The sequence below is a fragment of the Mobula birostris genome, unplaced genomic scaffold, assembly GCF_030028105.1.
Source record: "Mobula birostris isolate sMobBir1 unplaced genomic scaffold, sMobBir1.hap1 scaffold_433, whole genome shotgun sequence".
Classification (NCBI taxonomy): domain Eukaryota; kingdom Metazoa; phylum Chordata; class Chondrichthyes; order Myliobatiformes; family Myliobatidae; genus Mobula; species Mobula birostris.
In genome coordinates this window covers 223,857-237,038 of record NW_027277434.1, presented here as the reverse complement: position 1 = coordinate 237,038, position 13,182 = coordinate 223,857, and the positions used below count along the sequence as shown (strand labels likewise).

The following is a 13,182-nucleotide window of genomic DNA, read 5'->3' as shown; positions in this document are numbered from 1 at the left end:
GTGTGATGAGTTCATTGTGTGAATATTTGTGGGTGTCCGTGTGTGATGAGTTCATTGTGGGTGTCCATGTGTGATGAGTTCATTGTGTGAGTATTTGTGGGTGTCCATCTGTGATGAGTTCATTGTGTGAGTATTTGTGGATGTCCATGTGTGATGAGTTCATTGTGTGAGTACTTGTGGGTGTCCTTGTGTGATGAGTTCATTGTGTGAATATTTGTGGGTGTCCATGTGTGATGAGTTCATTGTGTGAGTATTTGTGGGTGTCTGTGTGTGATGAGTTCATTGTGGGTGTCCATGTGTGATGAGTTCATTGTGGGTGTCCGTGTGTGATGAGCTCATTGTGTGAATATTTGTGGGTGTCCATGTGTGATGAGTTCATTGTGTGAGTATTTGTGGGTGTCTGTGTGTGATGAGTTCATTGTGTGAGTATTTGTGGGTGTCCATGTGTGATGAGTTCATTGTGTGAATATTTGTGGGTGTCCATGTGTGATGAGTTCATTGTGGGTGTCCATGTGTGATGAGTTCATTGTGTGAGTATTTGTGGGTGTCCATGTGCGATGAGTTCATTGTGTGAGTATTTGTGGGTGTCCATGTGTGATGAGTTCATTGTGTGAGTATTTGTGGGTGTCCGTGTGTGATGAGTTCATTGTGGGTGCCCATGTGTGATGAGTTCATTGTGTGAGTATTTGTGGGTGTCCATCTGTGATGAGTTCATTGTGTGAATATTTGTGGGTGTCCATGTGTGATGAGTTAATTGTGTGAGTATTTGTGAGTGTCCGTGTGTGATGAGTTCATTGTGGGTGTCCGTGTGTGATGAATTCATTGTGTGAGTACTTGTGGGTGTCTGTGTGTGATGAGTTCATTGTGTATTTGTGGGTGTCCGTGTGTGATGAGTTCATTGTGTGAATATTTGTGGGTGTCCATGTGTGATGAGTTCATTGTGTGAGTATTTGTGGGTGTCCATGTGTTATAAGTTCATTGTGTGAGTATTTGTGGGTGTCCGTGTGTGATGAATTCATTTTGTGAGTATTTGTGGGTGTCCGTGTGTGGTGAGTTGTGGGTGCATGTGTGCAAATAATTCACTGTGAGTGTGAACATTCATATGAGTGATATTGGAGAATGAGCATGTATGTATCTGTGACTTGTAGGCATGTGAGTGCAATGTGAATCAGCATGTGATGTACATGTATGTGTAATGATGTGTGTATACAATGGTGTGTACATGTGATTTACACATGGACGGATGATCTGTTTATAGAATGTGCTATGTCTGTAGGCTGAGTGAATTTGTGGTGCACTTCCTTCTCTCCCTCCCCTGCTCCTTCCCACAATCTCTTCTTCTAACTCCCATGCTCGACAGCCCTCACCCTAATCTACTCCTCTCCCCTTCCCAGCCCCTCCCTCCCCAATCTCTCCATCATCTTCCCTCCCTCTCTCACCTCCTCCTCTCTCCCAGTCCCCACCCCCTAGACTTCCCTTCTCTCATCCACCCACTCTTCCTGTCCTCTTTCTCATTCCACCGTCTCTCATCATCCTACCCCTGTCTTTCTCCATCACTCCACACCCTACCATCTCACTCCCCATCACCCCTTCTTTCTCTCCCCATCCTTCCTCTTTTCCTCTGCGATCCTTCCCTCCCATTGCTCTCCCTTCACCCCCTTCTTTCTCTCCCACCATCCCTTCTCCCTCTTTCCCCAGCTTCCTATCTTCCTTGGTCCCTTCTATGTCTTCCCATCATCCCTCTCTCCCTCCTCCAGCCATACTTCTCCCCCTCTTCCCAGCCTATCTCCCTCCCCACCCTCCCTTCACCCCTTTTTTCTCTCCCCACTCCCTTCTCCCTCTCCCCAACTCTCCCATCTCCCTTCTCTCTCCCCACCCTCCCTCTCCCCCACCCCTTTCGCTCTTCCCACTCTTCTCTCCCACCGCCTTCGCTTTCTCCCCACCCTTCCTCCTCTCCCTCTCTCCGTCCCCCTTCGCTTTCGTCCCGCCCTCCTCCCCCCCCCTCCCGGGGCGGGAATTACAGTTGCAGACGGTGTCCGCTGTATCTGTAACTAGGGGCTCGGGGCTGCATCTGCCGCCTGTCGTGTGATGTGGGCGCGTAAGGAATACACGCCCCCCAGTGCTGGGCTCCTTTGATGTGAAGGCGGAGGGTGCGCTTTCGGGTCCTCCCCTTCTCTCGGCCGAGGGCTGGCACTTGCGAACGTCACGGCGAGCGGGCAGTGCGGCCGAGGCGGCGGAACTTGCGGGCGCGATGGCTCTGCTGACGGACATCCTCCTGCTGCTATCGGCGGCCGCAGGTAAGGGAGGGCAAAGTCCTCTCTCCTCAACCCCCCACCCAGGCAACACCCCTCACCCCACGCAGGCTAGGAGCGCGGACAACACTGCTAAAGTTGCAAGTTTAGCGGCGATCTGGGCAGGTGTTCGGAGCCCGCACTTCATTAAATTTTCGTCACTGCTGCGGTTCCCACACCGCCTACCTCCGTCCGTCCCTCCGCTCTCACCCTCGCTATATCCCACATTCCTTCTTTCTCCCTTTCTCATTTTCTCTAACTCTTCGTTCTCTCCCCCTCTTTCTTTCACTGCCGCTTTCCTTCTCTCCTCTCCCCTCCCTCCCTCCCCTCCTTCATTCCCTCTTCCTTTCTCGCTCCACCGTCCCTTTCTCTCTTTCCTCTCACTCCCGCAGGATCGCACTCCCGAGGGAATGCCAGCCAGTTCTCTCACCGCAGCAGACATCAATAACACCCAAACTTCTGGTGCGTCTCACTCCCCACTCCCCGCGCCAGCATTCATCTTTCTCTCTCACTCACTCACACACACTCTATCTCTCTTCTCTCTCTCTCTCTCTCACTCACTCACACACTCTCTCTCTTCTCTCTCTCTGTCTCTCTCTCACACACACACACACACACACAAAAGACACTGCTTTCTCTCAAACTGCTAGGCTCGCTATTTAAACCGTAGGTACCTTTACATCGAGATGACCATCTCTCTTTCTCGTTCACCACCTTCTCTCTTTCCTTACATTCTCCTCTTCCTTTTCTTCTGAACCCTCCCAGTCACTCCCTCGTCTCCATCTCGCATTCAATCCTTTTCTCTCCTCCGATTTCCCCTCCTTTACCGTCTCTCTGGTTCCAGTTTTCTCATTCTCTCCACTGTACTCCCTTCCTTTCCACTCTCACTGTCCACCTGACCCCATCCCGCCCCGTCCCCGGCAGCTTTCTCTCTCCTCACGCTGTCCTACCCCTCTATCTTCCACCTATATTCTCTGTGTGGAGAATGTTGGTTTACTCTACGGAGAGTAGAACATTAACCCCGTGCTGAGTGACCATTAACTGTCTCTCACTCTCGCTGCTGCCTGACCCGCAGTGTGTTTCTGGTTTCTGTATCCTCTCTTCTGTCCCTACCTAAATCTCTCCCTTCACACCTCTCCTATAACTGCCCAACTCCTCCTGCTCCCTCCCACTGCTCTTGCCAGTCTTCTCTCACTCTACATTCTGCGATCTCTTCGCTGGACGCAATCCAGATATTCCATTTAATTCATTAAAGTTCGTGCTCCTGCAGAAATTCTTGCTGTCTCATTCTCCTTGCGTCTGACCACCCCTTCCACCCCCTCACACTCACTTTTCCTCTCCTTTCCTCTCTTGTTTTGTCCCTCCAGTGCCCCTACCCTACCCTGTCCTCTGCGGTATCAATTATCTCTAATACCCCTGCCGCCTCTCAACTTGCCTACACTTCTGCACCTGTCTGCTCCTTTGTCTCTCTCTCTCTCCCTTCCCCTTTCTCTCCTCTCTCCTTTCTTTCACCCTGTCCATCACTTTCATTCCATCTCTATCCCTCTTCTCTCTCATTCCAACTCTCTCCTCCCTCTCTTCATCCTTCTCTTTCTCTCATACGCACACACACGCGCGTTCTCTTCCACCATTGTTTGCAGACCGTCTCCCTGAGTTGACAGCTACCCAGCTGTTGCGTGAGGCTAGTGCAGGGGGATTGGTTATGACGGGGAGGGGTGAGTGTGGGGGAGAGGTTGGCGCTGGAAGGGTGAAAGGTCTGTTACATTCCCGAGACGAGTTGTGAGACTCAGCTCCCTGTGGGGACTGGGCAGGTTTGCCAAGAGTGGGATTCCGCACATTCCTGGGATAAGACTCTCCGCGCAAGAGATAGGACACAGGCCAGGAGGGTGGGGGAGGGTGGGAGGCTGGAGTGACTGTGTCGACTGTTGTTCCGTGTGAGCGGGAAGCTTTGTTCCAGAGGCGGTGATGATTAATCGAAGTGCGAGGTGCAGAGTTTCATCAAATGCTCAACATGTTACCACAGCTCTGCATTCCCCAAGCACAGGCCTGTTATTAAACACACCTCCTCTCCTAACGGCGCCCCTCCTCCTTAGGATTTGCAGGTGACGTGGGGGTGGGGGATGGGTGAGGGGGTGAACGGACAAACAGTAATTACACAGGGCGATGGGACACTCTCAAAGGTTCCCCTTCCCGGACGGAAGAGCAGTCTACTCAGGAAGACAGCGGAGGGATGGGGGCGGGGGGTCGGTTTCGTGAGCTTGCTGTCTGTATATTGCTGTTGTAAAGGGTACAGGTGAGTCACACCTGGAGCAGAGGGAGCAGTCTTTATTTCAGAAAAGGCAGACGGGGGTTGGCCCAGCACAGATTCACCCACTACTAGCCAGGAGTCCAGAAAAAGTGGTCACCTGAAAATGAGGTGCACACAGATTACTCATTGTGGTACAGAACCGGTGGTAACAGGCTGACACAAATACACCAGGGTTCTGTACCAGAGAAGACAGGTCTATCAGTGAGGACAGGTCAAACACAGTAAAACACCAGGGCTCAGTACTGTTGGCGATGGTGCAGTCACACTAAACCATGATGTTCAGTACCATTAGCGCTGAGTCTGTCACTGTAACACTGAGGTACAGTGATGGTGGGACAGGCCTGTCTCTGTAACACTGAGGTACAGCGCCGGTGGGACAGGTCTATCTCTGTAACACTGAGGTACAGTGCCAGTGGGACGGGTCTGTCACTGTAACACTGAGGTACAGTGCCAGTGGGAAGAGTCTGTCTCTGTAACACTGAGGTACAGTGCCGGTGGGAGGGGTCTGTCACTGTAACACTGAGGTACAGTGCCGGTGGGACGGGTCTGTCACTGTAACACTGAGGTACAGTGCCGGTGGGACGAGTCTGTCACTGTAACACTGAGGTACAGTGCCGGTGGGACGGGTCTGTCACTGTAACACTGAGGTACAGTGCCGGTGGGACGGGTCTGTCACTGTAACACTGAGGTACAGTGCCGGTGGGACGAGTCTGTCTCAGTAACACTGAGGTACAGTGACGGTGGGGTGGGCCTGTCACTGTAACACTGAGGTACAGGGCCGGTGGGACGGGTCTGTCACTGTAACACTGAGGTACAGTGCCGGTGGGACGGGTCTATCTCTGTAACACTGAGGTACAGTGCCGGTGGGACGAGTCTGTCTCTGTAACACTGAGGTACAGTGCCGGTGGGACGGGTCCTTCACTGTAACACTGAGGTACAGTGCCGGTGGGATGGGTCTGTCTCTGTAACACTGAGGTACAGTGCCGGTGGGACGGGTCTATCTCCGTAACACTGAGGTACAGTGCCGGTGGGACGAGATGTCACTGTAACACTGAGGTACAGTGATGGTGGGACGGGTCTGTCACCGTAACACTGAGGTACAGTGCCGGTGGGACGGGCTGTCTCTGTAACACTGAGGTACAGTGCCGGTGGGATGGGTCTATCTCCGTAACACTGAGGTACAGTGCCGGTGGGACAGGTCTATCTCAGTAACACTGAGGTACAGTGCCGGTGGGATGAGTCTGTCTCAATAACACCGACATACAGTGCCGGTGCGACGAGTCTGTCTCTGTAACATTGAGATCAAGTGCCGGTGGGACGCGTCTGTCACTGTAACACTGAGATCAAGTGCCAGTGGGATGGGTCTGTCTCTGTAACACTGAGGTACAGTGCCGGTGGGACGGGTCTGTCACTGTAACACTCAGGTACAGTGCTGGTGAGATGAGTCTGTCACTGTAACACTGAGGAACAGTGACGGTGGGATGGGTCTGTAACTGTAACACTGAGGTACAGTGCCGGTGGGACGGGTCTGTCACTGTAACACTCAGGTACAGTGCTGGTGAGATGAGTCTGTCACTGTAACACTGAGGAACAGTGACGGTGGGATGGGTCTGTCACCGTAACACTGAGGTACAGTGCCGGTGGGACAGGTCTGTCACTGTAACACTGAGGGACAGTGCTGGTGGGACGGGTCTGAATCAGTAACACTGAGGTACAGTACCGGTGGGATGGGCCTGTCACTGTAACACTGAGGTACAGTGCCGGGTGGGACGGGTCTGTCTCTGTAACACTGAGGTACAGTGCCGGTGGGATGGGTCTGTCACTGTAACACTGAGGTTGCAGTTGCCGGTGGGACAGTCTATATCTGTAACACTGAGGTACAGTTGCCGGTGGGGACGGGCCTGTCTCTGTAACACTGACATATAGTGCCTGTGATACGAGTCTGTCTCTGTAACACTGAGATCTAGTGCCGGTGGGACGGGTCTGTCACTGTAACACTGATGTACAGTGCCGGTGGGACGGGTCTGTCACTGTAACACTGAGGTACAGTGCCGGTGGGACGATATGTCACTGTAACACTGAGGTACAGTGCCGGTGGGACGGGTCTGTCACTGTAACACAGAGGTACAGTGCCGGTGGGACGGGCCTGTCTCTGTAACACTCAGGTACAGTGCCGGTGGGACGGGTCTATCTCTGTAACACTGAGGTACAGTGCCGGTGGGGACGGGTCTGTCACTGTAACACAGAGGTACAGTGCCGGTGGGACGGGCCTGTCTCTGTAACACAGAGGTACAGTGCCGGTGGGGATGGGCCTGTCACTGTAACACGGAGCTACAGTGCCGGTTGTGACGGGTTCCGTCAATGTAACACAGAGGTACAGTGCCGGTGGGACGGGTCTGTCTCAGTAACACAGAGGTACAGTGCCTTTGCGACAGGTCTGTCTCTGTAACACTGAGGTACAGTGCCGGTGGGACGGGTCTGTCTCTGTAACAATGAGGTACAGTGCCGGTGGGACGGGCCTGTCACTGTAACACTGAGGTACAGTGCTGGTGGGAAGAGTCTGTCACTGTAACACTGATGTACAATGCCGGTAGGACGGGTCTGTCTCCGTAACACAGAGGTACAGTGCCGGTGGGTCGAGTCTGTCACTGTAACACTGAGGTACAGTGTAGTTGGGACGGGTCTATCTCTGTAACACAGATGTACAGTGCCGGTGGGACGGGTCCGTCACTGTAACACTGAGGTACAGTGCCGGTGGGTCGGGTCTATCTCTGTAACAGTGAGCTACAGTGCCGGTGGGACGAGTCTGTCACTGTGACACTGATGTACAGTGCCGGGTGGGACGAGTCTGTCTCTGTAGCACTAAGTTACAGTGACGGTGGGACGGGACTGTCACTGTAACACTGAGGTACAGTGACGGTGGGACGGGTCTGTCTCTGTAACACTGAGGTACAGTGCCGCTGGGATGGGTCTGTCTCAGTAACACCAACGTACAGTGCCTTTGGGGATGGTTCTGTCACTGTAACACTGAGGTACAGTGCCGGTGGGACGGGTCTGTCACTGTAACACTGAGGTACAGTGCCGGTGGGACGGGCCTGTCTCTGTAGCACAGCGGTATATAGTGCCGGTGGGACGGGCCTGTCCCTGTAACACTGAGGTTACAGTGCCGGTGGGACGAGTCTGTCACTGTAACACTGAGGTACAGTGACGGTGGGACGGGCCTGTCTCTGTAACACTGAGGTACAGTGCTGGTGGGACGGGCCTGTCTCTGTAACACTGATGTACAGTGACGGTGGGACGTGCCTGTCACTGTAACACTGATGTACAGTGACGGTGGGACGGGCTGTCACTGTAACACTGAGGTACAGTGCCGGTGGGAGGGGTCTCTCAGTGTTACACTGAGGTACAGTGCCGGTGGGACGCATCTGTCACTGTAAACACTGAGGTACAGTGCTGGTGGGACGGGTCTGTCTCAGTAACACCGACGTACTGTGCCTTTGGGACGGGTCTGTCACTGTAACACTGAGGTACAGTGCGGTGGGACGGGCCTGTCACTGTAACACTGAGGTACAGTGCCGGTGGGATGGGTCTGTCACTGTAACACTGAGGTACAGTGCTGGTGGGACGAGTCTGTCTCTGTAACACTGAGGTACAGTGCCGGTGGGACGGGCCTGTCTCTGTAACACTGAGGTACAGTGCCGGTGGGACGGGTCTATCTCTGTAACACTGAGGTACAGTGCCGGTGGGACGGGTCTATCTCTGTAACACTGATGTACAGTGACGGTGGGACGTGCCTGTCACTGTAACACTGATGTACAGTGACGGTGGGACGGGCTGTCACTGTAACACTGAGGTACAGTGCCGGTGGGAGGGGTCTCTCAGTGTTACACTGAGGTACAGTGCCGGTGGGACGCATCTGTCACTGTAACACTGAGGTACAGTGCTGGTGGGACGGGTCTGTCTCAGTAACACCGACGTACTGTGCCTTTGGGACGGGTCTGTCACTGTAACACTGAGGTACAGTGCCGGTGGGACGGGCCTGTCACTGTAACACTGAGGTACAGTGCCGGTGGGATGGGTCTGTCACTGTAACACTGAGGTACAGTGCTGGTGGGACGAGTCTGTCTCTGTAACACTGAGGTACAGTGCCGGTGGGACGGGCCTGTCTCTGTAACACTGAGGTACAGTGCCGGTGGGACGGTTCTATCTCTGTAACACTGAGGTACAGTGCCGGTGGGACGGGTCTATCTCTGTAACACTGAGGTACAGTGCCGCTGGGACGAGCCTCTCTCTGTAACACTTTTTTTTTTTTTTTTTTTTAGAAAATTCTTTATTACAAATGTCGGTGCTATATAATATTTACAAACCCAGTGAATAACACATTTACTACACTACAAACAGACAATACATGTTAAACCAATATATTGCCATCCTCATCAATGATGGCATTTACACCCCGCGGAGCCCAACGGTCCCGGAACATCTCGACGGTCGCCGTGGACTGTGCGTGTTCCTTTTCAATGTTCACCCGGGCTCGAACATACCCCCTAAACATAGCCAGGCAGTCCGCCCGGGGAGAACCTCCTGCCACCCTTTTCCAGGAGCCACGGATGGCAATTTTCGCCAGCCCCAGGAGCAAGTTGACAAGGACATCCTCATCCCTCTGTGCCCCCCTCCTTACTGGATGACCATATATGAATAGGGTGGGACTGAAATGCAACCAGAAGGCGAGAAGCAGCCCACGCAAATACACGAAAAGGGGCTGCAGCCTCACACACTCCACGTACATATGGTACACGGTCTCCTCCAGCCCGCAGAAGTGACACGCGGCTGGGAGATCCGTGTACAAACTAAAGAACTTATTGCAGGGCACCGCTTTATGCAGCACCCTCCAGCCGAGATCCCCAAGGTGCATGGGAAGGACTCTCTTGTAGAGGGACTTCCACTGGGGACCCCCCTCACCTCCAGGTGGAAAGACCGACCGCCATGGCGTGTCGGGACGGTGGACAAATGCTAGGAAGTGGAGGGTGTGGAGCAGCAGCCCATAAAGGTACCTCCTGCCTGCATCCCTGAATGGGATTGTGGGTGTCGATGAAAGACGGCTCAAGTTGTGTGGATTCGTCTCTCGGGTAAGGCTGCGGGGCCTGGGCCCGACGAGCAGCTCAGCCCGAGTCGTTCCACACACCTGAGCCGCACTGACATCCGTTGAGACAGGGCAAGGGTCGGCCAGGACCCCGCCCTCTGCCAGAGGAGGGGATTCCCGGCCTGAGGCAACCATGTTCCAGACTCTCAGTAGGTCCTGATAGAAGCCGGGCAGCCTCTGCAAAGCAGCACGGCTAACGCCCGCCGGTGGTAGCTGCATATCTTCGGCAAGACAGCAGCCCCTCCGGAGGAAGAAAGTCGCCACCTGGGAGGGTGCTCGGCGTACAGGAATCTCTGCAGCGTCCTGAGGCGGAGAGCCGCCAGTCGTGTGCGTACACACACCAGCGACTGTCCGCCCTCTCCTTCTGGGAGACTCAGAACCACTGCAGAGACCCAGTGCTTCCTGTTTCCCCAGAAGAAGTCCACTAGCTTCCTCTGCATTCTTGCGACAAAAGGGGCAGGGGGGGCCAAGGTGACCATCCGGTACCACAACATGGAGGCCACCAGCTGGTTCATGACCACCACCCTGCCTCGATAGGAAAGCACCCTGAGAAGGCCTGACCAGCGCCCTAGCCGGGCCATGACCTTTGTCTCCAGGTCCTGCCAGTTCGCCAGCCAGGTCTCCCCAGAAGGACTCAGGTAGACTCCCAGATAGAGAAGATGTCTGGTGCTCCACTCAAAAGCTCTCATCTCCTCCGGCAGGGAGTCCACCTGCCACTGGCCTACTAAGAGTCTGGAACATTTCGCCCAGTTGATCCTTGCGGAGGATGCCGCCGAGAAAACATCTTGGCACTCGCGCATCCTCCGCAGGTCACAGGGGTCTGTCATCATGAGGAGTACGTCATCGGCGTAGGCCGAGAGGACGACCCCCATGTCCGGTTCGCGCAGAACCAGACCTGTCAGCCTTCGCCGAAGAAGGCCGAGGAATGGCTCGACACAGATCGCATACAGTTGACCGGACATGGGGCACCCTTGACGCACTCCTCTTCGGAAGTGGATAGGTCCTGTCAATGATCCATTAATTTTAACTAGGCACTCTGCGGCAGAGTACAGGAGCCGAACTCGGGCCACAAAGTGTGGTCCGAGCCCAAAAGCCTGCAGGGTGCCCACCAGGAAACTGTGGTCCACCCGGTCAAAAGCCTTCTCCTGGTCAAGAGAAAGAAACGCTGCCGGGGTCCCAGTCTCCTGGAGTAGGTGGATCAGGTCCCGTACTAGGTGGACATTGTCCTGGATGGAGCGGCCCGGGACTGTATAAGATTGGTCAGGATGGACCACCTGTCCAATTACCGAACCCAGACGGTTGGCCATTGCCCGGGCGAAGATCTTGTAGTCCACGCACAAGAGGGAGACCGGCCGCCAGTTCTTTAGCAGGCGGAGGTCTCCCTTCTTGGGCAGTAGGACCACAACAGCTCTCCGCCATGAGAGGGGCATTTCTCCGGTGGCTAGGCTCTCCCCTAGGACAAGGCTGTAATCATCCCCCAGGACATCCCAAAAAGCCTGATAAAACTCAACACTCAGTCCATCCAAACCAGGGGACTTGCCCCTCCGGAGTTGCCGAAGGGCAGTGGACAGCTCCTCCCGAGTCAGGGGGGCATCCAGACGCACTGCGTCCTCTGGGCTGACCTTCGGCAAATCCTCCCAGACCTCATTACACGCCTCCGCATTTGACGGATCAGGCGAGAATAAGGACCGATAGAATGAACGGACCTCGTTGTTAATTCCATCAGGGTCCGTGATGGAGGAGCCATCGGCAGCCAGCAGCTCCACTAGCTGCTTTTGAACTCCCCGCCACCTTTCCAACGAGTAGAAGAAGGGTGAGCCACGGTCCAAATCCTGCAGCATTTGGATCCGTGACCTCACGTACGCACCTCGGGACTGCTGGAGCTGCAGGTTCCTTAGTGCGTCCTTCTTCTCCTGGTATTCCTGCCACAGCTGTTGGTCTCCAGCGGTCGGACCGAGGCGGGACTCCAGGTCAAGCAACGCTCTCTCAAGCCGCTCAACCTCAGAGCTCCGCCTCTTTGTCGACCCCCTAGTGTACTCCCGACATAAAAACCGGATGTGGGCTTTGCCCACATCCCACCATAGCCGTAGGGAGCAGAACTCTCTCCGCCTCTCCTTCCAGGAGACCCAGAAAGCTTGGAACGAATCCCGGAATCGGCTGTCCTCCAGCAGCCGGTTGTTAAAATGCCAATACCCGGATCCCACCCGAGGGTGTAGTGGAATAAATTCCATCCACACAAGGTGATGATCCGAGCACGACACCGGCCGCATGGAGGACGCCGACACGCGGGAGACGTAGGCCCGAGAGATGTAAATGCGGTCTATCCTGGAACCTCCTTCTCTAGACCTTCTCGAGAAGGCGCTAGAGTTGGGGTGAAGATGCCGCCAGCTGTCCACCAAGTCAAAGGAGCCGACTAGCTCCTTTAACTTTTTTGCCGATGCTGGGTCGCGTTGGAGGCCCGAACGGTCCTCCGCCTCGAGGGTACAATTGAAATCTCCCCCGAGGATGACGCAATCCCCAGGATCGATGGAGCTCAGCAGGGTGGACAGCTGGCAGAATAGGCGCGTCTGCATCACACCGCGCCTGGGAGCATACACATTGATAAAATGCAATGGTACGCCATCCAGGCGCACAACCAGGTGGAGCAGACGGCTGGGCACAACGTCCTGGACTCTTTCAATTACTGGCTGGAAGGTCGGGGCCAACAGGATCGCCACCCCGCTAGAAATGGAGCTGAGGTGGCTCATGTAGACCCCGCCCTGCCACTCCAGGAGCCAAGCAGACTCGTCCCCAGGGATGGTATGGGTTTCCTGCAGGAAACTCACCGTATACCGCCCATCCCTGAGGGCTGAGAGATTGTTATGCCTGCGAAGAGGACCCCTGCTGCCGTTTACGTTGAGACTAGCTATGGTAAGCTTCATGGCGGGAGCACACTAGGGCTCAGCAGCTGTGCCCATTTCGGTGAGAGCGGAGGCGCCCTCCACCACACTGTCCGGAAAGAAAGCAAGGTTACTTTTTGCCTTCCGGGCTCGAGCGGTACCAGCGACACCCTGTGACCCACCATCCCCCGTAGGAGCGAGGCTGCTTCTCCCTCTAATGTCCCTTACTAGGTCATCTAGGAAAGATTTTAGTTGCCGTCTGTCGTTCCCCGCCACCGCATTCCTCTTTCCCTTTCCCTTTCGTCCGAGGATGACTCGCAGGGACCTCACCAGCCTCGGCATGCTGGGCCAGCGTAGCGAGGCTAGTTGAGGCCGGTGCTTGGCACCCTCAGAGGTGAGAATAAAATGCTTAATTTCCTCTACAGGTATCAATGGGGACTTCTCAGGAGGGGTGAGGACGTCCATTATTTCACTATCGAAAGAGTCCCCCTCCAACCCGTCACTGCAGACAGAATCTCCATCGGCCTCCCCGCATGTTCCAAAAGATGGCTGCGCTTGTGA

The 13,182-nt window shown here is 54.8% G+C and overlaps 1 protein-coding gene across 1 annotated transcript in view; it reads left to right on the top strand.

Moving 5' to 3' along the window:
• The first annotated feature begins 7,183 nt into the window (after positions 1 to 7,183).
• LOC140193202 (uncharacterized) overlaps positions 7,184 to 13,182 on the top strand; it is a 47,666-nt gene continuing 41,667 nt past the window's right edge. Inside the window, exon 1 of the mRNA XM_072250602.1 lies at positions 7,184 to 7,189. Within this exon, the coding sequence (XP_072106703.1) occupies positions 7,184 to 7,189 (6 nt within the window). The remainder of the gene's footprint in view (positions 7,190 to 13,182) is intronic.